This window comes from Pteropus vampyrus, unplaced genomic scaffold (assembly GCF_000151845.1).
Source record: "Pteropus vampyrus isolate Shadow unplaced genomic scaffold, Pvam_2.0 Scaffold818, whole genome shotgun sequence".
Lineage (NCBI taxonomy): Eukaryota > Metazoa > Chordata > Mammalia > Chiroptera > Pteropodidae > Pteropus > Pteropus vampyrus.
Genome location: NW_011889599.1, coordinates 246,390 through 274,295, shown reverse-complemented (window position 1 = coordinate 274,295; position 27,906 = coordinate 246,390). Strand labels below are relative to the sequence as shown.

At 50.1% G+C, this 27,906-nt stretch overlaps 2 protein-coding genes across 2 annotated transcripts; both read left to right on the top strand.

Moving 5' to 3' along the window:
- Positions 1–298: 298 nt before the first annotated feature.
- On the top strand, positions 299–9,303 carry GATA2 (GATA binding protein 2). The gene is made up of 7 exons (XM_011385876.2): positions 299–384; positions 699–906; positions 1,545–1,818; positions 2,241–2,882; positions 4,680–4,825; positions 6,771–6,896; positions 7,368–9,303. Exons 3-7 carry the CDS (start codon positions 1,590–1,592, stop codon positions 7,665–7,667), a joined length of 1,443 nt encoding a protein of 480 aa, XP_011384178.1. The 5' UTR covers positions 299–384; positions 699–906; positions 1,545–1,589; the 3' UTR covers positions 7,668–9,303.
- A 12,774-nt stretch (positions 9,304–22,077) lies between these two features.
- Positions 22,078–22,799, top strand: DNAJB8 (DnaJ heat shock protein family (Hsp40) member B8). Its single transcript, XM_011385875.2, has one exon. It carries the CDS (start codon positions 22,081–22,083, stop codon positions 22,780–22,782), a length of 702 nt encoding a protein of 233 aa, XP_011384177.1. The 5' UTR covers positions 22,078–22,080; the 3' UTR covers positions 22,783–22,799.
- The last annotated feature ends 5,107 nt before the right edge of the window (positions 22,800–27,906 follow it).

Here is a 27,906-nt window from a genome sequence, read left to right as displayed (position 1 = left end):
GGCAGTTCGGCCCGTTGGTCTGCGAAGGCCACGCCCGGGAAGGGGACGCCCCCTCCCCTTCTCTGGAGCCATTTGCCAGGCCACCTCCACCCGATCAACCACAGTCGTAAGCGACCTTGTGTGCGAGATCCAGGTGCCTACTGGGACCCCATAGTTCCTGCTCCTCCATCTACCGTTCCTGCTATCCCGCAGCTGTTCTGCCATCCCGACTCCGCCCAGCCAGCTCCCGAGTTGGGGGAGGGAACGATATGAGTAGGTAGTTGGACTTCGATTGGCCACGTTCAGGAGGTAGGATCCGAGAGAGTGGAAGGGCTGGCGTCCCGAGAACAGACACCCAGAGTATGTGCGGCCCGTGCTCGCGGGGAGAGGGGTTCCCAGTTGAAGGTTAGTTACTGGGAAAGGTCCCAGAAGTTAGGAGGATCCTGTAGTGTCCGCGCGAGAGGCCACAGCTGTTAGCTTTGGGGATGAGGGTGGTAGTGGGGCGTTGGCCACAGGGGCCGCGGGGAGGGCACTGGGAGGGTGCCTGCCAGCTGAGGGGACCTGCGGGCGGAGAGGGCCTGCGGGCGGGTGGGTCACAGAGTCCCGCAGGCCGGAGTTTAGAGCATAGCCAATGGGGGGCGGAGGCTGGCGGTGCGCAGCGCTGATTGGCTGGCGCGGGCTTCTTAGGCGTGCGCGGCCCCCGCTTCATGTCTGTGCAGGAGTCAGGAGCTGGCGCCAGGGAGGCCGGAGGATGCCGAGGGGCCGGAGCCCGGCAGGCCTGAGGCCGAGGAGCGCGCTGCCCCCTGCTCCTACTGCTTGAGCCACACCAACCGCCTGACGCGCTGTCCTTGGGCCCGCCACCCTCAGAGCTCCCGCTGGTGCTGTCCCCTTCTGAGCCTGCGCCCCTCTCCTCGCGGTGCTGCGTGCGTAAGTTTGGGGTGCGAGGGCTGGCCGAGGGCCTGGGGCTCGTCAAGTTCTTAGAGGTCTGAGGGGCGGGGGTGCAAGGCCAGGGCCAGGTTGCGGGTGACTGCTTTGGTGTGTCATGCGGAGAGGTCCTGATTGTGATGCCTGGGAGCGTGCGCGGGGGGCTGGCTCTCTGCCGGTGGGGCTGTGTGTGAGTGTTGGGGGGCGGGGGGGGAAGGTCAATATTTATATCCAGCGCTGAGTGTAGGTGTGCGCTTGTCGCTAGGTTCATGCGCCCCAGTGGGTGCTCAGGAGCCTGTCTCCAACTTTTAGTCTGTTTCTGTGTTTGTATACCGGAAAGGTGTGAGTTTCTGGCTAAAGTACGACTGTATGTGCGTTTGTTGGGGTAACTGGTGTCGGGTCTCTTCCTCCTGTGTGACCCGGTGTGCACGAGCGTGCGGTTCTGGAACCAGCGGCCACCATGTGAGTATACGAGGCTGAACCCTCTCCCCCGCCTTTCTTTCGTTTTGAGCCTTAAGCTTTCCTCCCACTCTGGGCTGGTCCGCTGGTGAGCTCTGCAGCGGCGTACCGGACACCACGTAAGGGGACTTTGGGAGTGTTGGGCTGTGGTTGCGCCCCTCACGCCCTCTTCGGTCGCGCAGGGCCGCCGCCGCCTCTACCCAGAACCCGAGCCTCCGCCGCGGCCCATGGAGGTGGCACCGGAGCAACCGCGCTGGATGGCGCACCCAGCAGTGCTGAATGCGCAGCACCCCGACTCGCACCACCCGGGCCTGGCGCACAACTATATGGAGCCCGCGCAGCTACTGCCTCCGGACGAGGTCGACGTCTTTTTCAACCATCTTGACTCGCAGGGCAATCCCTACTACGCCAACCCGGCCCACGCGCGGGCTCGCGTCTCCTATAGTCCTGCACACGGTGAGCCCAAGGCAGATGGGTGACTGGGAGCTCTGGCGCCGCGCTCTAGGCGCGGAAGGGGAGGAAGGCCCGGCTGCCTGCTTCCCGGATGTGAGATCCGCAGGAATCGGAGCAGCTGAGAAATCGGGGCGGGAAAGGTGGGGGCAGAGGCCTCTTGGGGAGCGTCCGGGTCCCACAGGGTTTCTGCACATTTCCAACTGGCCCGTGGGAGTTCTCTCCAGGCCCTGTCCAGTGGGGTTCCTTTTGTGCCACTTGTATTTCAACTGCAAACTGACATTCCTGATGATTGCCTGTTGTTACGTTTCTGGTTTTCTTTAGGGAGGGGGTTACTGCTAGTTGTTTGTGAGTTGTGAATCTTGTGTATCCATGTCCTGGCTGGGCCCAGTCCCTTTGTATCCTAACCCCTCTTTCCCCTCCCGCAGCCCGCCTGACGGGAGGCCAGATGTGCCGTCCACACTTGTTACACAGCCCGGGGTTACCGTGGCTGGATGGGGGTAAAGCAGCCCTCTCCGCAGCTGCAGCACACCACCACAACCCCTGGACCGTGAGCCCCTTCTCCAAGACGCCGCTGCACCCCTCAGCTGCTGGAGGCCCCGGAGGCCCCCTTTCGGTGTACCCAGGGGCTGGGGGCGGGAGCGGGGGTGGCAGTGGGGGCTCTGTGGCCTCCCTCACCCCCACTGCAGCCCACTCTGGCTCCCACCTTTTCGGTTTCCCACCCACGCCGCCGAAGGAAGTGTCTCCTGACCCTAGCACTACCGGGGCTGCCTCTCCAGCCTCCTCTTCCGCAGGGGGTAGTGCTCCCCGGGGGGAGGACAAGGATGGCGTCAAGTACCAGGTGTCGCTGGCAGAGAGCATGAAGCTGGAAAGCGGCAGTCCCCTGCGCCCAGGCCTGGCTGCCATGGGCACCCAGCCTGCCACACATCACCCCATCCCCACCTATCCTTCCTATGTGCCCGCTGCTGCCCACGACTACAGCAGTGGACTCTTCCACCCAGGAGGCTTCCTGGGTGGCCCTGCCTCCAGCTTCACCCCTAAGCAGCGCACCAAGGCACGCTCCTGCTCAGGTAAAAACAGGTGCTAGGGACTTAGAGAAAGTGAGGGTTTATGCTTTGCGGAATGGCGGGGTGGCAGGGTGGGGGGGGAGGGGGTGGCGGGAGGAGGTGCTATGATACCGGAGAGGGGGCAGTGTCAGTCTCCCAGGTCTGGGGGATGGGTAATGTCCCTCTCTAAGAGCCCCAACAGATGTCTGAGATGCCAGAGTGGGGGACCCTAAAGCATTTGCCCTTTTCTTAAGTGTTCCTGGTGGCCCCCCAAAGTTCACTTTTTCCTTCCCCACTCCTCACCCCACTTCAAGACTGGCCACTGCCAGACCTGAACACGGAAGATGAATTCCCCCTTTCCCTCCCTGAATCTTAAGTGAAAATTCAGTGTGAGAGAATGTGATATGCAGGTGAGAGCAATGAGGCTATTTGTACGTGTGTGTACGTGCATTTGTGAGCATGTGTTCATGCTATGGGTACACTCCAGAGACTCCAGACCCTTAAGGAATCTGGTTCTCCAACTCAATTAGTTCAATCTTGGGATTTCGATGGCTCTCGATCTCTTTGGGAGATTTCCCCAAAGCAAAATTCCCAGGACCTGTTCCTGTTCCCCGCCTCCCTCCCTCCCCCTTCTCTGCCATGTCCTTCACTCTCTCTCCTTGAAGGCTGGAGCGAAGGGATGAAGAAGTGTAGTGAAGGGATGAAGTGTAGGTGCCTCTGCTCCTTTGCAGCAGGAGCTGGGGCTAAGTTGGGTTTGTCCAAGAATCTGGCCGTAGAGCAGAAACTGAAGCTAGCTGTGAGGAGGGTCTTGTGTTGATGCCTCCTTCCCAATGCTTTTAAGCTGAGGAAAAAGAAAGAATTTAAAAACTTTTACTCCTGAGTTCAAGACCCACCTTATCAATATAACTAACAATTTAGTTTAAAGTAAATGTGGAAAAATTTCCTGGGTAACATGATGCTAAGGCAGCTACCCTGCTTGATCCCTGATGCTGCCATTTGCACTTACCTTAGTCTTACCTTGGGTCTCTGCGCAGACCAGCTAGCTTGCCTGTAATTAGTCCTTTCTCCCGTTTGTTTTAAGTTCTATTAGAATTCTAGATGGTCTTAAAAACAAAACAAACAAACAAAAACCAAAAAACAAGCCAACAACAGCAAAACAACAAGGTTGCTTAGCCTACTTAGCCTAAAAACGAAAGGACTTATTATTTATTTTAATTTAAAGAACAACGGCTTCGATCCAACTCCCAAACTGAATTGTAGGGCTTCAGTGGAAGCGGGGAGTTGGAGAGAAAGGAGGTTACCCTGGACTGAGAGTAGAAAGACAGCGTAAGGGCTGAGGACATAGACTTGGAGCAGAGATTCGGGAGCAGAGACGTGGTGGATACGGGTGGGGACAAAAGAGAAGAAGCAGAACTAGAAATGGGGCTGGAGTCCTCCTGGGCCCAGCTAGGTCGAACTGGGGGAGAGGGTGGGCTCTGCCACAGACCCTCTATTGGCAAAATACCCACTCCCTGTCGCTCATTTGAAGAACCCCTGGGGCCCTGGCGGCACTCCTCCCTCCTGCCCTGTTTTCCTTTCTTTCAAAGAGGATTTTGAACAGGGAGATTTAGCCTTAAACTACTCTTTGAAGCCCATTCCTATGGGGTAGATTTCTTGGGTCCCTCTTCTGGCCCAGGCTGGGACTAAAAGTCACATCCCCCACCCCAAAGCAATCTGGCCCAGGTGACTGCTGCCTGATCGGCGCCTACCCGCACGCCCCTGACTCCCTCTCGTGATATTGTCAGTTAAGCAGACCTGGTATCTTTCCCTGTTTCCTTTCAGAAGGCCGGGAGTGTGTCAACTGTGGGGCTACAGCCACCCCTCTCTGGCGGCGAGATGGCACTGGCCACTACCTGTGCAATGCCTGCGGGCTCTACCACAAGATGAATGGGCAGAACAGGCCGCTCATCAAGCCCAAGCGGAGACTGGTAGGTAGCGGGCGCACCGCAGGTCAGCAGGTGCCTGGGGAGAAGGCTGCAATGCTGCACCCAGGGGACACTAACCTGGGCAGGAGCCAACGGTTAATTAAAAAAACAATAACAACAGAGCCCTTCAAATGCAGATACTTTGCCACTTGGAATCCTCTTTTATCATTAAAATCACTCTGATGTCACTTGGGATCGCCCTTCTTTCAGGCCAGATTTTTTTGGGTGCCAGATTTCGTCCTCCGCAGTCCATTCAGGACCCTCACTCCAGCCCACTCAAGATACCAAAAGTTGAGTGTCCAAGGGCCAGCTCCCGTGCCCTGGCCTCTGTTTAACTCTTTTTAAAAATAGGGCCATGAAGTAATTTTCCTTGTGGCTTAGGGCAGCTCTCTCTCTTCCCAACACAAAATCTCCTCATGCCTATTTAAATAAAACACTCACACCAACCACCAAAAAAACCTACCCTTTATTATTTTTCCATGGAGTCACCTATACTGTGTATTTTCATTTGAGTGATTTTTTTAAAAATGCCCTTTCGGATCTCCTGCCGGAGTTTCCTATCCGGACATCTGCAGCCTGAAGATAAGGAAACTTCGCGTATCTGTTTCCGGACTCCGAGAGTTTTTAGAGCCTCTCCTCGGCTCAGTCCTGCCTCTCGCTGGGCTGTTTTGAAATTTCTAATACCCTCCACTCTGCAAATAATGTATAAAATGCTAAGAATAATAAATATATTTTTTCAGGGCAAAGTGATTTACGAGGCTTAAATTGCTCGCCTCTTTGGGGGCCCCCATTTTTTTTTTCTCCTGCAGCGAGGGCGGGGTGAGGGCCTGGGTAGGGGTAGGAGGTGGAGGCTATGGTTTGGCCCCTGAGTCAGAATTCCAGCTTTGGGCTGCTTACTCACCCTCAACCCTCCCCGCCCTGAGGCTGCAGTCCGAGGCCCCTCACAACCCAGCTCTGGCCTGGGGCCATTCCAGCCTCTGAAAGCCTCAGCCCCCAACCCCCACCCCTGCTGCCTGTGGTTCTCTGGGAAGTGTTGGAGGAACTTGTTCTGTGACTGGGGCTGGCGCTGGTTGACCAGGAAGAAGGGATCAGCTTTTTTGGGTGAACTCTCTTGCCTTCTTTTACAAGCCTTCCACCTTTCTCCAGGAACCAGATACTCATTTTCAGACCATGTCTGTCCTGCATTCCTTGAGGGGCTGGGGGCAGGGAGTTAGAATTCTGAGGTTTGAGGTACAAAGGGCCGAACAGAGAGACCAGCATTGTCCAATTATGGACAATTATGGAAATGTTAGAGATCTGCACAGTCTACTGTGGTAACCTCCAGCCTACGTTGTGACTATTGATTCCTTGAAATGTGGCCAAGGCAACTGAAGAAACGTGATTTCTACTTTTATTAAGTTGTAGTTAAGTTTAATTTAAGTAGCCACATGTGGCTAGTGGCTACCATGTTGGACAGCGCAGCTTGTGTGAGACTCCCTAAACAGCTTATATCCCCACCCTGGGCAATAGGTCTCCATGCCCTTGGTCTCAAGCAGGACACTGACATGCCCAAGATTGTGGATTTTGAGGGGAGTCATGTGGGAGGAGACAGAGAAGCAAGCTCCAGACCTAGGGGTTCCAGGGGACCAAACCAGCCTTTTAAACTAAAGAGCTCTTCTCAGGGCCTTAATTTCCCTATCTATAGAGTTAGATTATTTGGTGATTGAGAGAGGTGGCTGATTTTCCTTCCAGCTCTCAAAACCCTGTTGATTGTGAGATCAGCCTTCTGAGAGTAATTCTAAATGTCCACAACTCTGAGATGCCTTGATTTTCCTGTGAGATTTACAGCTTCTTGGCTAATTTGGCGGGGCCAGGGTGGGAGCATGGTGGGTGTGTGGCAGGGGTTGGGGAGGCTGGTCGAGGTTGGGCATAAGGTTCCAGCTTGCTAATGTTGCTTTCCCCCTCCAAGTCTGCTGCCAGGAGAGCAGGCACCTGTTGTGCAAATTGTCAGACAACCACCACCACCTTATGGCGCCGAAACGCCAATGGAGACCCTGTCTGCAACGCCTGTGGCCTTTACTACAAGCTGCACAATGTGAGTCCGCCCTGTTCCACCTGCCCCACCCCTCCCCAGGGACCGCTGTTCTTTGTGCTGCCAGGCAAGAGGCCCCAGCCACACTCTCCAGCTTGGCTTGGCTTGGGAAAGCCCTGAGCGCTGGAAGGGCTCCCATTAGAGAGGGTAAGCTGGCTGGAGGTGTGTCCCCCACAGCAGGACCCAACAGGTATTTCTGTTTAAAACAAAAATGAGAGAGTGGATTTCGGTGGTGTTGATCAGGGGTGATGCTGGCATTTAGTGGGCTCAGTGCCCTGCAGGGTAGAGGTCAGCTCCACATAGTGATATGCGCCCTTCCTGAAACCACTGCAGTGCTGGTGACAGGATTACTGTAGGCATTTGGAGATGGGGCCCCAGCCCGGACCTGCCTCTGCTATAATCCAAAGTACAGGGTGGAGGGCCTTGCTCAGGGAAGGGAACTTGACCCCCTGAAGGCTTTGTGTTGCCCCCCAGGTGAACAGGCCGCTGACCATGAAGAAGGAAGGGATCCAAACTCGGAACCGGAAGATGTCTAACAAATCCAAGAAGAACAAAAAGGGGACAGAATGCTTCGAGGAGCTGTCCAAGTGTATGCAGGAGAAGGCCTCACCCTTTAGCGCTGCTGCCCTGGCTGGACACATGGCACCTGTAAGCCACCTCCCACCCTTCAGCCACTCCGGACACATCTTGCCTACCCCAACACCCATCCACCCCTCCTCCAGCCTCTCCTTTGGCCATCCCCATCCATCCAGCATGGTGACCGCCATGGGCTAAGGACAGCCGCACACGAAGGGACAGATGGATTCAGAGGAGGGCAGCCTGCAGCTCGAGGCTGGGTGCTCCCAGGACGAGTGGACCAAAACTTTAGTGGTCCACTCCTCAAAGACTGATTCCTCTCCTACCAGCCCTGCCTGAGCCTATGCTGCCTCACCTGTGGGCACTCTGCTCAGCAGTCACCAGTCACTAAAGATTCTCACTGGGGCTGAGAGGTGGCTTCAACCCAGCTGCTACTCAGATGGGGTTTCTATCACCGGCAATTGTTTGGAGAACAGAAAGGACAACTTTATGAAGAGAGAAGGAGAGGACAGGGGACAAACGAAGGAAACCACTTTCAGGAGGAAAAGAGAGTAGGCAAAAATAATTTATTTTGCTCTTATTTTTAACAAGTACTGGGAGATTTGGGAAGTCTGAGCTCCCCAGGCTCCCTCGGCTTTCCTCAGCGCCAAGTGCTGCTCAGCCTGTCCACTTGCCAGGATTCTGAGGACAGGTGTGCGAGGGAACTTCAGCACACACCTTGTCCTCGGGCTTCCCTTTCTGAAATGCTGAGCCCCAGGCTGGACCGAGCCAATTTAGAGGGCTTATTGCCCACTGGGAGGCTGAGCCAGTGCATGCCCTGCTGGTGGGCCCTGGAGGGCAGAGACAATCACTGGCGGTCTGGCGCAGATTCCCAGGCCAGGGCTGGGTCACAGGAAGGAAACAACATTTTCTTGAGAGGGGAAATGTCTCCCAGCTGGCTCTCCTGACTCTCAGGCTGAAGCTGGTGTGACCTGTGTCCCCTTACTGGCAGAGCCATAGCCTGCCTTCTGGGCCAGGTGGACCCCTGTACATACACATCCTTTTTCTGCTAACTCCTCAATCCCCTCCTCTCATACTATGAGACAAAAGAAAAAAAAAAACAAACCTGCATAAGCTTAACTCGTGGATGAGTTAGTTGTTTTATTTTTAAACTCTTTTTGGGTCCAGTCAATTGTACTTTGCTATGGAAGCCCTTACTATGGAGAGGAATAAAACCTACAAACCAAGGCTGTAGCTTTGCAGTTATTTTTGGAAAAGTTCTTAGATACCACAGCCCTAGAATGGGGAGCTGGGGGCCAAGGGGTGGGGCCTTGACTGCTCTTGGCTTCTGGGGGCTGGTCTGGCAGATGGCAAAGCCAGGAGTTGGGGTGGGTCAGAGCCAAGACTGAGAGACCACGACCCTTCTGGGGTCTTGGGAGACCTGCATTCTGCTCTGCTTTGCTGTGGCTAGCTGGATCCTTCCCAAGGTACAGCTGTACATAACCATGTCTGAGCTTAGATTCTGTATGTAGCGGTGGCGGGATGTGATGGCCAGTGGGGGCCGGGCCCAGGAAGAGGATTGTGCTGATGTAGTTGACCAAGTGCAATATAGGCAGCTGATCGCTGCAGGGGCACCACCACCATAAGTAACTTATTTTGTACTAGCATCCACATTAAGAAGAATCGGCAGTATTTTTTGTTTTTATGTTTTATTTGGCTTGTTTTATTTTGGATTAGTGAACTAAGTTATTGTTAATTATGTACAACATTTATATATTGTCTGTAAAAATTGTATGCTATCCTCCTATTCCATTAAAGTGAATACTGTTAAGAATAATAAAATACTTTTTGTGAATGCCTCTGTCCTGTCTTGTGGACTCCTGGGGCAGCTGAGTCCCAGGTGCAGAGATTAGCAGTCAAACTGAACTGCTCCTATAGCCCAGTGATTTGGAGGGAAGGGCTCCTGAAATAGGGGTTGGGGTTCTGTCTGCTGGGACTTGAGATCCTGACACACTGAATTACTTCCATCTGAATTTCCTCATTATTATTTAAGTGGGAGTCCTGGTGGCTTAGTGGATATTGGAGAGGCCGAAGGAGGCTGTGGCTTCTCTAGCCTTTGGTCCACATGCTGATCCTTTTCCCGAGGGCTCAATTGGTGCTCTTGCAGAACCCAGCAAGAACTGACCCCACGTCCACTTCTCAGGTGCTGATCAGCTCTTGTTTTTTGAGCTATCTGGTCACCAAAATTCCCATTCATTGACAAACCTGACTACCAATGTCTTTGATCACTGATATCCTTGGTTGATGTCCTCTTTAATCAATGATGTTGGTCATTAGAGATAGCCGCCATGACTGATATTCAACATGTCTGATCACCAGAGCTTGTGATCATAGACATCTGATTACTAACAACTGGTTACCAGTACTTAATGACCAATATTTCATCAATGCCTCTGATGGATGTTGTTTCTAATTACTTACATCCACAAAAATGTGATCACCAGTGTCTCCAAAGACTGTCCTTTCTCACCAGTAATAAACATGATCATGAATATCTCATCACCAACGTTTTTGATCAGTATATCTGTTCACCAATATTTTTATTCAATGTGTCTGGTTGCCAATATCTCTGGTGACCACCATATGTTTCCCCAATATTTCTATTCACCATGTCTGTAATCACCAGTCTCTCTTACCCAAGTTCCTGATTACCATTGTATTGATGACCAATGCATTCTGTCACTAATGTCCTAGTTCATTAAGAAATACGATCACCACTGTCATCGATCAATGTTTTTCTAACCGGTAGGCAGATCACATCACTCATATGTGATCTCCAACATCTCTAGTCATGCTATTTCTCATCACCAATGACTCCTTAATGATGTGTTTGGTCACTTGTCTCTAATCACCAACATTGCTAACCAACAATGTTCCTGATCATAGAATCCTCTTACAATCAAATTTTCAGACTATCAATGTGCTTAGTAGTGACTTTGGTTACCAATACCCCTGACTGGGACTCTGACTCAGGATACTAATGCTCTAGTGTACCACCACTATCCTACCCATGTCCTTTCCCTGTGGAACAGAAACCTAGAGCAAATAGGAACCAACCTGGGTGCAGATCTGGGTGAGTGCTTGCCTGCCCATCTGAACACCCGGACCTTTTCAGGCTTCCTAACAGCTCCCCTTCTGGCCCTTCCCCAGCTCACAGCATTTTGGTCTCCCTCCTTTCCACAGTGAGGGCAGGGATGGTCTTGTTCTCCTGAGTCCTAGCTCAGAATGCAGGATTCTGTGTCTCTATGATCATGCATTCAAGTTTGCACCATACTCTTGTCTGTTGAATACCTCCTGCACATCGTGCTGTTCTACGTGTGGGGGCTAGCCCAGTGAATAAAACAAACTCCTGCCCTGGAGGTGCTTGCATTCCAGGCAAGAATCACTCTGCCTGACCTCTGGCAAAATGTCCTACTTGCCTGGCCCCAAATTCAAAACCCAGAGCCGGAATATGAAGTCCAGAGCTGAGAGTCTACAATCTGCACCTCTGAATTCGGAAACCAGAACCCAAAGCAGAGCATAAAACACAAACCCCCAAGTTCAGAACTTAGATCTTGCAGCTCAGAATCCAGAACTTGCATATAAGAGCTATGAAACTGGGTCCCAGAACCTGTCCCTCAGAATCCAGATTTCAGAACATAGGAGTCCAGAACTGAAAGTCCTGAGGATAGGCTTTCAAATCCTAGGTCTTGGAGCTCAGGACTCGTAACTTAGCACCAAGGACATGGAGCCTAGGGGCTAGAGTGAGGCTCAGGATCTGGTAGCCGGAATCGAGAGTCCAGAGCAAGCCCTGAGAGAAACCTCCTCTGTTTCTCTATTATTCTCCAGTCTTATTGCCTTCCCTCTACCAACCAATATTTTTGGAGCACCCAGTGCCAGGCAGCTAGCAGGAAACAAGCAGAAGAGTGGCTCTCCTCTCCCTGCAGTGTCAGGTCCAAGAAAGCAAGGACTGCATCTGCCTTGTCATTCATGCGTCCCATTGCCTCTTGGGTGCTTGTGGTAGGTGCTTCCCAAATGCCTGTTGAATAGATTCATTCATCCCACAAATGTTTATTGACCTCATTTGTTCTCGGTGTTCAGGTGGGGGATGAAACACACAAAGATCTTGCTCTGGTGAATCCGCTCTCTCTGGCACCCAGGAAATTCTTGGAGGACAGGGGCTGTTTCCGGGGAAGGCTGTGGTGGGGGTGGGAAGATGGTGTTGAGTGGGGATGAGTGACCTCCAGGAGCAAGGGAAGCATGCTGGCTCTTGTGGGTTCCAGGTTCAAACTCACTTTAGAGCAGCAGAACCAGGCTCAGGGGCTTCTGCTCCTGCAGCTTCTGTTTCCTCCTCCATAAAATAATTAGCTCCTAACAATGACTCTGACTGCCCAGAGTCATTGTGCGAATAAACAGTTTCGATTTTGTGGCCTCAAAGCTCTAAGGCAGGGCAGGGCAGGGCAGGCAGGCCAAGGGCTGCAATGGTGCCTTTATAATTTCTTGGAGCCTGGTGCTAGGGCACCTGGGGTGGGTTGGCCTTTGTTTCATATGTTTGCACCTAGGTTGGGCTGGCCTGCCCAAGGCCTCTTCCCTCTTCCTCCTACCAGGACATACCTAGGCCCCATTTCTTATTCCTATTTTCTGTAGAAGAAACCAAGCCCCCTTTGTAATTCTTAGAGACCAGCTCATCTTTTTCCAAAAGTTCCAGCTGCCTTATTAACTCACCACTAGGATTAAGACAGAGGAACAATCTTCTCCTTCTTTGGAGCCACAGAATGGACACTGTCCCAGGGGAATAGGGTTTGGGAGGAAGACTTGCCATCCACCTGATGGAAGGGAAAGACAAAGGACAAACTCACCTGAGAGGTGGGAAAGAAAACAAACAACAGGAGCCGCTCCCAAAGTTGGTGGGCTTTCCTACCTGAGGGAGATTAGTAGTCCAGAGGGGTGTTTGTTTGTATGTTTCTTTTTAGGAAAAATGATAAAATGACTCCAAACTGTACCTGAAAAAACTAACAAGACCAAGTCAGAAAATTAGGAAACATAAAGCAGTGTGTGTGTGTGTGTGTGTGTAAAACATTAAACAAGATTCTATTATAAAATCATTCAAACCTTGAGTTTGAACAAGATTCTATTATAAAATCATTCAAACCTTGAGTTTTTGCTGTAAGAATCAGCAGATCAATGGCACAGACTTGGGTAAGCCTGAAGCAGACACTATTATTTATAAGTTAATGGATGATAAAGGAGATATCCTGAGTTAATGCAAGGGCGGAGGATTATTCAATCAAGTGGAATTGAACAACTAGCAGGTTAGCATGTCTGGGTGAACACCTACTCAGATGTCTAAAACTTGCCTTATCCAGTCAGCAGAAGACTTTTGTTTGTGTTGCATGATGTTTTGCAAAAATATGAATGAGTTGCAAATGATCTTAAATTAAGAGATTCATTTAAAGACAGGCAGAAGCTCTGGGCCCAGAGGTAGCATTTCTGCCTTCATCTCCACCTGGCCCCTCATGTCCATGCCTGCTGGGTCTCAGGGACACTGAATTTGAGTCCTGACATCATCACACATATCCTATTACATAGTCAAGGTTTATTAAGGATTTAGTCTTGAAATCAAGAACCAACCTACAGATGAGTTGATAGAGGGGCACTGCAAAACTCAAGGTTAAGCTCAGCCTTTCTAGGAACAAAAGAGGAAAAAGGAAAAGTATTGAATATACAAGAAGTAAAAGCTTTTGCAGTGATGAGGGAGTGGTAGGATAATTTGGGGGTAGTGCTTTTGAAATGAGCTCTGAGATAATTCCATTTCCAAGACTTGAATGTTGAGTAACCATCTAAATATTTTTGCAAGAAGCTACTACACAAAGATGTTCAAGACATCATTATTTATGTCTTGTAACCAAGAGATTAGTTACAATCTAAATGCTCAAAAAAGGACATAAGAGTATAGTCCAAAATAATTGAAATCAGGGATCTGAAGAGATATTTGTACACCCATGTTCATAGCAGCATTATTCACTTTAGCCCAAAGGTGGAAACAATCCAAGTGTTCATCCATGGATGGATGGATAAGCAAAACGTGGTCTATTCCTGCAATGGAACCCTAGAAAGAAGCAAATTCTGACACATGCTACAACATAGATGAAACTTGAGGACATTCTGCTAAGTGAAATAAGTCAGTCACGATAGGACAAATACTCTATGGTTCCATTTATATGACGTTCCTAGAGGAGTCAAATTCATAGAGACAGAAAGTATAATGGTGTGTGGCAGGGGCTGGGGCAAGGGGAATGGAGAATTAGTGTTTAATGGGTACAAAGTTTCAGTTTTGCAAGGCAAAAAATTTCTGGAGATGGGTGGTGATGATTGCAGGACATTAATGCACCTAGTGCCACTGAACCGGATACCAGCTGCAATGGTTGAGATAGTCAAGTCTATGTTATGTGTATTTGTCACAATAAAAAAGAAAGGGAGGTAAGGGGACTATAAGACACCCACTAGAAAGCTTTTAAAATCTCTCCTGAAGATTATACTCCTATAGAGCCAAGTCATGGACTGGAAATGTGTAACACAATGGTGACAGTAATTATAGCATCTAAGAGGAAAGAATTTTCACCAAATGTTAATAAATGGCAACATCTATGTGATAGATATGTTTTCTTTCTTCTCCCTGTTTTCCAAATATTCTGTAATGAGGTTTAATAGCTTTAATGATAAAAATATTTTAAAATGATTACTGCAGATTGGGAGATAATTTTGCAACACATGCAAAAAATCAAAACACAAAAATAAATATATAATAAAAAATAGCCCCTACTCTGAAAAAGAGAAAGTTAGGCAAAGAATACACAAAGAAGTCCTTCTCAATGGACATGTAAATAAATAGTCAGTAAACATTTGGATAGGCGCTCAACCTCAAAAATGATAAAATACAGGCAAATGGAAAAAGGATGTATCACTTTCTACCTCTCATCTTAGCAAAAATGGAAAAGGTCAGACAGATGTGTAGAAACAGACCTGGTACAAGCTTGTTGGTAGGAATATTGATCAAAATCCCATGTGCTCTCTAGCCTAATGAGCCCTCCTCAGGGGCACCTCACAGAAACCCTAGGGGGGTGGAAAAGCAAAATTGCAGGGTTTTTTTTTTTTAAGCAAATTGCAGAACAATAAATATAGAATGACTTTTTTGTTGTTTGTTTGTTTTAAAAATGCGCAAAGAGATAGAAAAACATCTGAGAAGATACATACCTATTGAATAATGGTGGTTAGTTCCGAGAAGTGTGATAGACCTGGGGTGAGAAAGAGGGTCCTTTTCACTTTATAAACTTGTGCTATTATTTTAATGTCTTATAACTATGTTTTATAATCACCTTTATGATTAAAAAAAAATAAGAATCATTAACAAAAACTTGTTTTCTTTTCTCTCTCTTGTCCTGACTGGTCTCTCCCCCTGGAATGTTCTCCCTTTCATTTTTGAACTCCTCTTCGTCCTTCAAAACTCCAGGCAAAGATCCTAGGAGAAGCCTTACTTGAGTTCTTCTCTGAGCTCCACAAAGACTCCCCAGCCCCTAACCAATGTTATTTAGGGACAAGACCTAGGTGTGGGGCAAACAGACCTGCCTCTCCCTTGCTGTACATCCTTGAGCAAGTGGCTTAGCCTCTCTGAATCCTGACCCTCACCAGTAAAACAAGACTATACCTTGCAGGGTTGTAATAAGGATAACATGAGGAAGGCAGATGGTCCTTAGTCCTTGGAGAGCCCACCTAGCAAGGAGACCCTCTTCTAATGCCATTTCAGCCCATTGGACTTCAGACTGAGCTCCCACACACTTCTCAACTCTTAGAAGCCCAGGGTGTTTCATATCCAGGGCAAGCTGCCCACCCTTCTGTTCTCCTTCTTCCACAGCACCTAAGGCTCTCAGGATTTCCGGGAGAGCCAAATGGACATTCCTGACTACTTAGTAGGTGCTGTAAGCATCTCCTCCACCCTGTCCCCAGCCATGCAGAATCCCTACAGATGGTCCCTCCTGAACAGCTCAAAACTGAGGACCACTGGGGGCCAGAATGAGGGGATCTCAGGCCCTGGGAGGGGTCAGGAGAGGATCACTCCCACTGGCATGCAGTCTGGAGTTGGAGGGTTCATCTCCCTGGAGAAGGGACTAGCTACTTCCTTCCATGCTTCATCTGTCCCTTCCGTACCCTACCCCTCACATTGTGGGACTCTGTAGGGGACCTTGGGAAAATGCTCTCTTGCTCCTTCCCCAGGTTTGGCTATGCTGATCTGGAAGCTGGGGCTATGATCCAAGTTTCCCCAGCTTAGAGTGGATGCTGAGATGGATCTCCTTTCCTTAGAATTTAGTGAAGGAGGAGACTTTTGTACACACACATCACTGCACACCACTGCTGGTACCATCCCGACATCATCTTCCATTCTCCCTTCTCCACCTCACACTGCCCAGCTCCATCCTCACCCACTCTGTAGCACAAGCCTCCTCCCTGCTCCCATCCCCCATTTTCCCATCCCCTGCCTTAGGCTTGTGCTCTGCAACTTGTCTCTTCTGCCATAGGGATCTTCCTTTTTTTTTTATTAAAAAATTTTTTATTATTAAATTTATTGGGGTGACATTGTTTAAGGAGATTATACAAGTTTCAAGTGTACAATGTTATAATACATCATCTGTACATTGCATGTGTACTCACTACCCAAAAGTTTAGTTTCCTTACATCACCATATATTTGACCCCCTTTACCCTCTTCAATTTCCCCTCTCCCTCTTTCCCTTCTGGTAACCACCATACTGTTATAAGTTTTTTCAGAGTTTCAATCGCCTTGCTAAAAAACTCATTCTGTTGATCTGTCCCCGTCCCCCCACCCCCACCCAGCTCCTGGAATTGTTGATCTGAATTATTTTGGATCTCATTGAGGTTTTTTCCAGAAGTACAATCCTGAATTCTCTGTCATTTAAGTCACATATTCCTATGTCTTTAAGCTTATTTTCTAGAGATTTTTCTTTTTCGTTTTGAGCTGCCTTGTCACCTTGGTTGTTCATGGTGTTTGATGGACTATTTCTCCGCCTGGGCATTGATGAGATGGTATTCTGCTTTTTTTTTTTAGCAATGTTATGAGGTTTTGTGTGTGTGTGTTTGTGTGTGTGTGTTTGTGTACGTGTTTGTTTTATTCATTCATTTGCTACTTTCATTTTATATCATAAGGATCTTTCTTAATCTTTTAATTTCAATTATAAAATATTTTAGATATCCAAAAATATAGCTACTAATATAACAAACACCGTGGTACTGTGCTGCATAACAAATGGCCACAAACTGAGCAGCTTAAAACCACACACATTTATTATCTCACAGTCTCTGTGGGTCAAGAGCCCACAGAGCATGACAAACAGCTGCTAAGATAACAACACATGGTCGCTGGATCCTCACTTAGGGTCCCACAAGGCTGCAGTCACATGCTGACCAGGACTGGGCTCTCTCTTAGGTTTCCATGCAGCTGCAGGATTCTTGGCAACATGCTCTTTCAAAGCCAGCAACAGACAGAGACTGTAAGAGAGAATCAGCCCGCACTATAGGAGTCTTATCTAATGTCCTGCACTCAGGAATGACATCTCATTGCCTTTGCCACATTCTATGGGCTATATCAAGTCACAGGTCCTGCCCACCCTCCAAGGCCTAGGGGTGGGGGATGGAGAGGTCAGGTTAGAGAAGGGGGAAACAGCCCTGGACCTCCCCAGCTGGGGCCAGTAGGGGTACCTTTAGAGACACCACCCAGGCACACACACAGCAGGGCTGCAGACCTTGTTTAGGAACATGTGTGCGCTTGGGTGCACATGTGTGCATGTGTGTTTGTCTGTACAGGTATATACAAACACATGAGGGCATAGGTGCCTGAGTATGCATGTGGAGGTGTGGGGTGCTCTATCTGACTATCCTGTCTAAAAGAGAAGCCCCATCATTCTCTAAGTCCTTTTTCTGCTTTGCTTTTCTCCTTGGTACCTATCGGTGGTACCTGACATTATATTAAATGTTCATTAGTTATCAGTTTCTTGTATCTTCCCCACTAAATGTCAATTCCATGAGGGCACACTTGTCTAGTGTGTTCACTGGCATATATACCTGCAGCACTTAGGAGAGTTCCTGGCACACAGCATATGTGTGGATAGAAGCTCAAGAAACATGTGGGACAAATAGGTAGATAAGTGGATGGATAGATAGTTGGATGGATGAGTAGTTGGGTAGATGGTTGAATGGCTGATGTGAATGTGTGCATGCAGGCCTTGATTCTGGAAGATACTTTAGACTTCTTTGTTCTATACACTTTCCAGAAAGCTCCAAGAAATCTCACACCCAGAAGCTGCAGAGGCCCATGGGTATGTGGGGAGGCTCTGGAGGTTGAATTCTCCTAGAGGTTTAGGACCTGCTGTTGGAATTGGGATCAGAGTCCTGCCCAGGGTGACTCCATGCAGAGATGGGCTGGGGACTAGGGCACTATGGGAGGGGAGGGGAGAATGTTTGTCCTAATAGACTGGTGCACTTTGGAACTCAGATGGGGTTCCAAAAATGATGCTTTTGCTTGAGACCTGATCTGAGCCTCCAGAGATTACAGGGGCTTTCACCAAGAAGGGCATTACCTGGGTCAAGATGGGGAGGGAAAAATTGCAAGGACCCAGTGGGAGCCTGTCAACATTGGCTGGGAGTATTGAGCAGCAAATTTTCCTGGAAGTCCTAAGGAGGAAAGCAGGTCTGAGCCAGGTCTGTGCTGAGACCTGAGCTGAAATCGTCCTGTTACCTCTGGAGGAAAGGGGTTGTCTCCTACTTCCCATACTTCCTTGTCTGACATTGAGCATTCACAGTCCCTTCCACCTGTTTAGTCACCCACCACCTAATTGCCTTTCCATAAGCCCACCAATTTGCATGTACGTCTACCCTCGTACTCATTCTTCCATGGACCTGTCTATCTACGATTCTTTCCCTTCCCTCATCTGTCACTCTATCTTTTCAGCCATCCTTCTATGCACTGTTATCAACATTGTCATCATTATGCTAGCAAGTACATATACAAAACACTTTCTCTGTTCTAAGCTGTCCTCACAGCAACCATGTGAGGAAAATACTACCTCCACGAGATGAGGAAACTGGCACAGAGAGATTAAGTGACCTCACTGAGAACACACAGCTAGTATATGGCAGAGCTGTCTGACTTGATAGGCCAAGCTCTTAACCTCACAATATGTCTTTTCATTCATCCATGTACCCTCATAGCTGTTCATTCAGTCCCTTCACTCACCTGTCACTGTCTATCCAGTGACCCATCCATCCATTGCTGTCGCCCATCCATCCTGAAGGTAATGTAGTTAGAGAACCAGGGGCCCTGAGGGGAGAGAAGGCCTGAACTGCCCATCTGTCTGGGCTGGGGTGGATGTGGGGGTGAGATGAGCTGCCCCAGGCTGGGCAAGGCTGCATGGGGCTGAAGGGAATTAGCCAAGTGACTGCCAGGATCATCTAATTAGGAACACTAGTGATAAGCAGATAGGAATCGGGGTGATTAGAATCCTTTTAAAAAGCCACTCCATTAATTACAGAGACAGAGAGGGGCCTCTAGCTGCTCAGAATACCAATTGGTTGCCTAATTGGCCTCCATCAGCTCACCCTGGGGAGGATCCTTGGGACTGCTGTGTGGCCTTGGTCGTGCTCTGACCTCTCTGGGCCTTCCCGTGCACTAGGTCAGGCTCTGCCTGAGATCACCTGGTCACTCAAGGTCCTCTCTCTCTTCCCAGGCCATGGCTCAGGGGGGCTGGGTTTAGGGTGGACCTGAGACTGGGGAGATCAGAGGTTGGAGGCCAGGGAGACTAGGTTGGCTCCCCAGAGGGGAGGAAGCTCTGAAAGGGAGGAGTTTTACCAACCCGCTGACAAATAAGAACAGAGAGGCTCAGAGAGGGAAAGTGACAGATCAGCCTGTGAGAGTCAAGAGTTTGGAGGCCTGAGTTAATGCTCATGCCCACTCCTCCCTATTCCTCCATCTTTGCAGAAGGAGAAATCACCTCTGCATACTGTCACCAGGTTCCATATCTTCCTTTATGGAGAGCTTGCCCCACTGTCACCTTGGGAAACTGCAGAGGACTCTCTATCTTCAGAACACCTTCAGCAATAAGGAGCTGTGCTCTGGGACAGCTCTGACCCAGGGGATATGATGGGAGTCTCTAGCCCTGTCTCCATGCCATCTGCCTCCTACAGACCCATCCCAAGGTGGGCTTCAGCCTGAAAATAGGGTCTGGGTGTGGAGCAGAGCACAGAACCTGCTAAAAGTCTCTGGAACAGCAGGAGCTAAGAGAAATTTCCTCCCTGGGAGGACAGTGGAGGTGAGAGTCTCAGGCAAAGCGAGGAGAGGGGAGTCTGGGTCAGAGGAAGTATCTGTAGGATTCTTGGGCACCTCACTATCCTGGGTCCCTTGTCTACTAACATTGTTGTAACCACTCACACACTGTCTTGATTACACTGTTATGGCACCCTCAAGTTTCACTTGTAGTGATGCTATTGTCATCAACCCCCTCACCAGTATCACAAACCCCATCTCCATCACCATAAACACGCCATTATTCAAACCTTCATCATCATCTCCATCATCACTATTACCATCACTTTCACTATGACCATCTCCACCTCAACCAGTATCACTATCACATTACACCACATCACTATTATTACACCACCCCCCATCACCCCTTCACATCCTATGTCTGACATCAACTTCATTATCTTAACCAGTATCACCACTACTAAGATCACCATTATGACCATCATTACCATCACTATTACTAGCATCACCAACATCATTATGATCATCATCACCACTTTCATCACTACAATCATCATCTCATCTGACATCTCCTCCATCATCATCACCATCTCCACTACCTGTTTCGTTACTATCACTGTTAACACCATATTACCATGACAACCAATATACACATTGTCATCACCATTACCATCACCATCACCACCATCATCTTCACCTCAACCAATATCTCCATTAACATGACTATTATTACCACTGCCATTACTATCACCACCACTTGTGTCACCACCGTTTCCACCTTAACCAGTGTCACCATACCACCACTTTCCTCATCACCATCATCATTTCCTCTATCACCACCACCACCACCACCACTACTACTATATCTCACCATTACCTCTAACTCTACCACCACCATCATCATCACTATCATTATCACGTCTAACTCCATCTATGACGTCACACCATCACCATCACCTGCATCATCACCATTATCACCATGCCCACATCCACAACTCACACCAACTTCATCAGAGTCACTGTCATCATGACCACATGTATACAGTTACTGACTGTGTACCAGGGTTGAAGTCCTTCCAGAGTCTCTGAGGAAGGATCCATCGTTGCACCTTCCAGCTCCTGGTGACTGTTGCCTTTCCTTGCACTGCATTGCCCCAATTTCTGCCACCATCTTCACATTGCCTTTTCTTCTCTCAGTGTGTCTCTCTGTGAGTCTTCAATAAGGGCACTTGTCATTGGATTCAGGACCAACCCAGATAATCCAGGATGATCTCATCTTGAGATCCCTAATTTAATTACATCTGCAAAGATCCTTTCCCAATAAGGTCACATTCACATATTCTGGCCATTAGGACAGGGACATATTCAAACCACTACACTCACTAATCTATATTTATTTTTAATCCTTATTTTTCCTTCCAGAATTGAGTGGAATGCTTCTTTTAATTTTCTGTCCACTACAGCCTTAGACAACCCTGGGTTTGCATCTGCCTATCTCTCACTGACTTGCTGTGTGACCTTGAGTACGTTGCTGCGTGTCTCTGAACTTCATTCAATCAATAAGTTGAACTGATTGCCAGGCACTGTCCTAGATGCTGACAAACATCTCTGACTTTGCAAGGCTTACGTCTGAGAATCCGATGGGATAATGGGCCACAAGAAGAATGAACTACTGTCCCTACCTGCCTGATCCCCTACTTGGGGCCCCCTCACTCCATACCAACAACCCAGCCATTGGGCTAAGTGGACATATATCAGGAAGCCCTCACTCCCCTCCTCTGACTACCATCACTAATCTTTGTTACCCACCTGGTCCAGGGTCCTGTGGCTGACTGCAAGGTTCAGCCAACAGCCCCACTGTGACCCAGCTCCACTGTGGTGGCCCACCTTGTTCACAGGGGCAAGCCAACAGGCCTGGCACTGTGCAGTCCAGAGCTGGGGTGGGTTTGCCCCACCCAGGGGCTGATGTCATAAAGGGCTTGGTCTTAGTTCTGTAGGGCGGCCTGCCCTGGCCTGGCCCCACAGTGGCAGTGTCCCTCCCCTCCCCCCACCCCTCTCAGTAGAGGTGCCCACCTGTCCCTGAGAGCTGGTACTATGAAAAGGTAAACTCACTGGGCAGAGCCACGCCCAAAGCCAGCAGAGTCCAGCAAGTCCCCTGCTGAGGGACCACCTGCTGCCTCTTCCACGCCCATCCCAATCACCTGGGCCCCAGAGCCCACTTCACCCTCTCACCCACCTCTGCTGCTGCTCCCCCCTCAGTATGGCTAACTATTATGAAGTGCTGGGGGTACAGTCAAGCGCCTCCCCAGAGGACATCAAGAAGGCCTACCGCAAGCTGGCCTTGCGATGGCACCCTGATAAGAACCCTGACAACAAGGAGGAGGCTGAGAAGAAGTTTAAGCAGGTGTCTGAGGCCTATGAGGTCCTATCTGACTCCAAGAAGCGTTCTGTGTATGACCGGGCAGGCTGTGACAGCTGGCGGGCTGGCGGCGGGGCCAGTACCCCCTACAATAGCCCCTTTGACACCGGCTACACTTTCCGGAACCCTGAGGACATCTTCCGTGAGTTTTTCGGTGGTCTGGACCCCTTCTCCTTTGACTTCTGGGACACCCCCTTCAATAGCGACCGTGTTGGCCGAGGCCATGGCCTGAGGGGCGCCTTCTCGGCTGGTTTTGGTGAGTTCCCAGCCTTCATGGAGGCCTTCTCAGCCTTCGACACACTGGGCCGTGGTGGCGGCATCAGCCGTACCACCTTCTCGTCCACCTCCTTTGGGGGCTCCGGCTCTGGCAGCTCAGGGTTCAAGTCGGTGATGTCGTCCACCGAGATGGTCAATGGACACAAGGTCACCACCAAGCGCATTGTGGAGAATGGGCAGGAGCGTGTGGAGGTGGAAGAGGATGGGCAGCTCAAGTCAGTGACCATCAATGGCAAGGAGCAGCTCAAACGGGTGGACAACAAGTAAGCATGGCCACTCGGGGCCTGCATCTGCCGCCTGGCCACAACTGCAGGCTGATGGTTAATAAATGTGCCAAGTGAGTTCATGGAAACATTTGGCTTAGCTATAGGGGGTGGTGGGCATCTTAGTGGACCTGCACGATGCTGGCTGGGCACGAGTAGACACGCAGAGGAGCCTGTGCCTCCAGGTGTGTGGGTGCTGCCTCCCAAATCTGGTTGTATTAGTGGGGAGCATAGGGGTGGTTCTGTAGGCAATTTATGATCTCTTGTCTGTGTCATCTGGGTTGACAAATGCCATGACCATCACTCCATCTCAATTCAAACCCATGCTTCCACACCCACCATTGACTCCCGTGCAGCCATGTTATTCTCACAGAGTTTTGGCTTCAACTTTCAGCCCCTGAACCTGGAGTGATTCTTTGTGTGATTGTGGTGCCAAAGCCCACGTTGCATCATATTACCTGCCTTGCTTTAAACTTTCAGTGCTCTCTCTGCTCTAAGCATAAAGACCTCAGGCCTCAGCCTCACCATAAGGCCCTGGTGACCTCACCCTGCCCACTTTCCTGGCCTCACCTCCCCACAACCCTCACTCTCTGAGCTGCAGCCATGCTGGCCTCCCCTCTATTCCTCCACTGTACCAAATGCCTGAGACCCTCAGGGCCTTCATACATGCCTCTCTCCTAGTGAATGCCCACTTATCTTCAGGCCTTTGCTCAAACATAACTTCTTCAAGGAGTCCTTCCCTGCTACCCTATTCTGAATTAGCTCCCCACATACCTGCTCTGCTTTCTCACAGCCCCTGACCCGTTTCTCCCTGGCCCTTATGTATTCACCTGTGTGACTGTTTGAGAGATGGGTACAACTTCAACCAAACTGAGGTCCAAGGGAGCAAGGCCTGCACCTATTTTGTCTATTTGCTATGTCCATAGGGGCAGGGCACATATTTGTTGGAAGAATGAATGTTTCTGGATGTGTGCGTGGGGGTGGTGTGCTGTGTATGCTGTGTGGTGTGTGTGGTTGTGTGGTGTATGTGTGTGGTATGTGTGATGTGATGTTTGTGAGTGTGATGTGGTGTGTGTGGTGTGTGGGGGTGGTGTGTGTGTGTGGTGAGGTGCATGATATGGTGTGGGGGAGGTGTGATGTGTGTGAGGGTGTGATGTGTGAGTATTGCATGTTGTGGGATGTTGGTGATCCCAAGCAGGCCAAAATGGGGCCCACCGTTGAGAGGAAGTGGGTGCTGGAGCAGGCAATGGGAGACAAGAACTGGGCCTGCTCAAGCCCCAGAGATAGTTTAAGATGGAGGCTTCTGCCTGCCTCTGTGGTGCTCACTGCTGGGCCCCGAGGGTGGGCAGCCTTCAGAGTCAAGGTAGGCACTGGGCGTGATGCTCTAGCAGAGGTGGTGGTGGGCATCCTTTGAGTAGTTTTGTCAGCTGTAGGCAGGGGGCAACAGGAGAGGAAGTTCATGGGTACACAGAGCTGCTGTGGGCAGATAAGACCATGGATCCATGTGAGAACTCCTGGTAGGTGTTCTGAGGACTTGTATAATTTCCTAAATGACTCTCAAGAGCCCCTACATGGAGGGTGAGGTCTGTAGCCCAAGGGTCACATGTGTGGGTGCTAGGTACACCTTTCTCTCCGTGTATATGCAATAACGGAGAATTGACAGATGGTTTGATTATAGTCTGCAGTCCCAGGAGACTGTGAACTCCTCACAAATAGGAGCTCTAATTTCTTATTGCTAATCTCCATCACCTAACTCAGGGCATTGTAAGATGTTTGTATGGGCATGCTTATGGGCGTTTGTCCATGAACCTGGGTGAAGTCTCTACACTTGGGCCACAGTGTTCTGTCCTCAGCATTGCGTCCTCAATATTGGCACCAAAGCATTGAAGGAGCCACAAAAGGCACAGGCCTCACATTTTCTGACACACTCAGCTGGGACCCCTCTTCAGGAGCAGATCCAGAGCTGTTGCCCCAATTAGAAATAAGAAGATGCATAACCCTGGAAACTGGAGTGAATAATTTTGCTTTAAAGAGAAGAAGGAAGTCAGGCTGGCGAGATCCTGCTGTTTCAGCAGTGGATAGGCCCCAAGCTTTGTGTGACCAGAGGTGTTAATGAGAAAGTGCCTAGGAAGTCTCATGTGCCCTCAGGGAGGGGACAGCTCTTCTGGTCAGATCTTCTGATCCCACTTTGTGTTCAGCTCCAGTCCCTGCCCTGGTAGAGGGGCAGGAGCAGCCTGGGGTTGGTCTAGAGATGTTGGCTAGAGTGGGAGAAGGTTGGAGACTCCATCCTGGGAAGTCACTGACCCGTTATTCAGTTTCCAACAGGAAACTGAGGCATGGAGAGTCCCACTGCTGGCAAGTGGCTGAGCCAGAATTTCATCCAAATTATTGACTCCGAAGGATTTTTCTTTAAAATAATAATAATATTGTCAGTAACAGCTAAAGGTAGGTGTGTATATGCGTGTGTGTGCGTGTGTGTGTGTGTGCGTGTGTGTGTGTGTGTGTGTGTGTGTGTGTGTGTGTGTGTGTGTGTGAAGGATCAGTATGCTGGTAATTCCTTGTTCCTTGGGGACTGAAATAAAGTTAGAAAAAGTGATTCCAGGTTTCAGGGTTCAAAGTTGATTAGTGACAGGGTCTCTCATTCCCAGGCTGGAAAGAGAGGAGTGTGGGCATGGCTGAGAAAGGTGTTGGGAGTGCTGCTGGGCTGGGACCTGATTAAATTTTGCTCAGCCATGCATCTCAGCTCCTAGCCCAGTGCCTGGCATGTAGCAGGTGTCCAATAAGTAATATGAAGTGAAGGCGGAAGCAGACTATTCCACGGAACAGCAAGAACCAAGGAGTATGCTCAGAGGATAACCTCTGAGGGCCATGATGGGAGAAAATGCTGGGAGGCCTTGAACTTCTGGGGAGGGTGGAGCCTGATCATGGACAGACCTGGGGAGGAACTCATCCCCATTTCCAGATGTGGAGCTGGGATGAGGAGCACCCATTGTGGGGGCACTAAAAACCTACAGGTGGGCCTGGGTCCTGATTTCCCCAGAAGAGCTTGTCAAAGCCTTCTAGGAAACCAAGGGGCATCACCCCCAAATCACTAGGGGTCACAAAGCCCTTCAGGTACTGCAAGTGTCCTGTCCAGGAGGACATAGTAGGTGACCTCGCTGCTCAGCTGCACCTCCATGCTCTGGCTCCCTAGGTCCTCCCTCCAGGAGCCCCTGGAACAAGCTGGCAGCTGGAGGTCCCCTAACCACATTACCCAAGTGGCAGGGGAGCCCCAAAATACACAGAAGGCCAAACCCCAGTTCCCAGTTCTGCAGTGGGACTAACTTCATCAAAGCTACAGCATTAACCACCTGACCTTTGCCCCTGTCGACTTGCTAATTTCACCAATTGCTAGCCAGCGTGGCTGCATCAGGTGGGCCTGCTTAGCTCCAACAGCTGCTAGGAAAATCCAATTATGGCTCAGCCACCCAGACTGTTGTGTGTTCCTAAGACTGGGTGCACAGCAGAGATCTGGGTGCTTATAAGGCACTGGTGTTCCTGGACACCCCAAGCACCTCAGGGCCAGGGCTTATTTTCTATGCTGCCTTCCTTTCACCAAGCCTTGCACCTGAAGCTGGGGCCTCCCTTCTCCAGTACAGACCAGCAGGGGATTCCCCTGCTTCAACTCCTCCCATGGCTACTGAACGTGACAGCTGCTGTACCCAGCAAAGTATCTGATATGTCCTCAACTACCTCACTAAATCCTTGTCTCAACCCTTAGCCCCATTTGACAGGTGGAGAAATGAAGCCCAGACAGGCTGAGGAGCAATTAGGGCTGCACACCCAAGATAAAGTATAACTTCCCAAACAAGCACTCAGGCCCCTGCTGCCTTCCCAGCACCATACTTCACCTGTCCCATGGGCACCGCCTTCTCCAGGTCCTTTCGATGTCCACGTCTTGTGCATGCTGTTCCCCTTCCTTGGGCCACATGTCTCACCTCCTTCCAGCCTATTAAATTAATTTTTGGAAGCCTTACTCTGTGTCACCTCCTTGGGGATGCCTTGCCAAGCCACACCAAAACAGACCATTCTGGTGATGGCAACTTCCCTGGCCTGTGCAGCATGCTGGCAGTGCAGCAGTTAGAAAGCCCAGAGGACCTCCACAGAGCTCCCACAACCCAGCACCCACACCCTGGCTTGGGGACCTGCTGGTTGGGCACAGCATAATCCTGCTTCCCACACAGGAACACCCGGAGGGTAGGGGTTACATGTTGGCCCAGCTCCAGCATGGAGCCTGCCCCAAATGGGCACCTAGACATTGCACCAGCCTCCTCCCTGCCTGTTCCCTTCTCCTCTTTCATCCTATTCTCATCTCAGCAGCCAGAAGGATTTCGTGAAAACCTAAAAGTTTTGCAAAACACTCAAAGTCAAATCCAAAGTCCTTACAGTGGTCCACAAAGCCCTGCATCATCTGGCCCCATGACCTCCCTGGTTTCCCCTATCATTCACTCTGCTCCAGCTTCACCAGCCTTCGCACTGTCCTGCATACACACCTGGCACACTTCTGACAGGACATTTGCTTGGGTTGTGCCCTCTTTCTGGAATTCTCTTTGTAGATCTTCATGCAGTCCCTCTCTCCCCTGCCTCCCTTCAGGTCTTTGCTCATCTGCCTACTCTCCCTCTCACTCTCTGTGCTGCAGCCCCTCCCCACCTCCTTCCTGCCTTAGAACTTTTGCACATACTGACTCCACTGCCTGAAACACCCATCCCTGTCAGCCCCACCCAGCTACCTCTTAAGAATCTTATCTTGCCTAAGATGTCACTTCCTCAGGGAGGCCTATGACTTAGACAAGGTCCCACCACCTCCACCCACCACTCCTGGGTCCCCACATCCCACCAGGGCCCCTGGATGTCTAAAGGGACCCAAATCCTGTGGGAAGGGAGTAGTCTCCCCATTTCTGGGTGGACAAAATTGTGCTTTAGTGTGTCCAGAAAGCCCTAGAATTCAAGACACTGGGGTGTTTTATAGGCGAGGGTTCCAAAGCCCAGGGAGGGTACACCTTGGCTCACAGAACAGACAGGGAGCTGAGTCTGCACTTCTCCAGTGCAAGTGGCCTGAGCGAATGCCCTGACCCCTGAGACCTGGCTG

Bases quoted from the DNA above. Each gene is read 5' to 3' on its own strand.
- GATA2 (XM_011385876.2), top strand. From the start codon at position 1,590: ATGGAGGTGGCACCGGAGCAACCGCGCTGGATGGCGCACCCAGCAGTG. The intron at 2,883-4,679 runs GTAAAAACAGGT...GTTTCCTTTCAG, and splicing joins CAAGGCACGCTCCTGCTCAG to AAGGCCGGGAGTGTGTCAAC. The intron at 4,826-6,770 runs GTAGGTAGCGGG...TCCCCCTCCAAG, and splicing joins TCAAGCCCAAGCGGAGACTG to TCTGCTGCCAGGAGAGCAGG.
- DNAJB8 (XM_011385875.2), top strand. From the start codon at position 22,081: ATGGCTAACTATTATGAAGTGCTGGGGGTACAGTCAAGCGCCTCCCCA.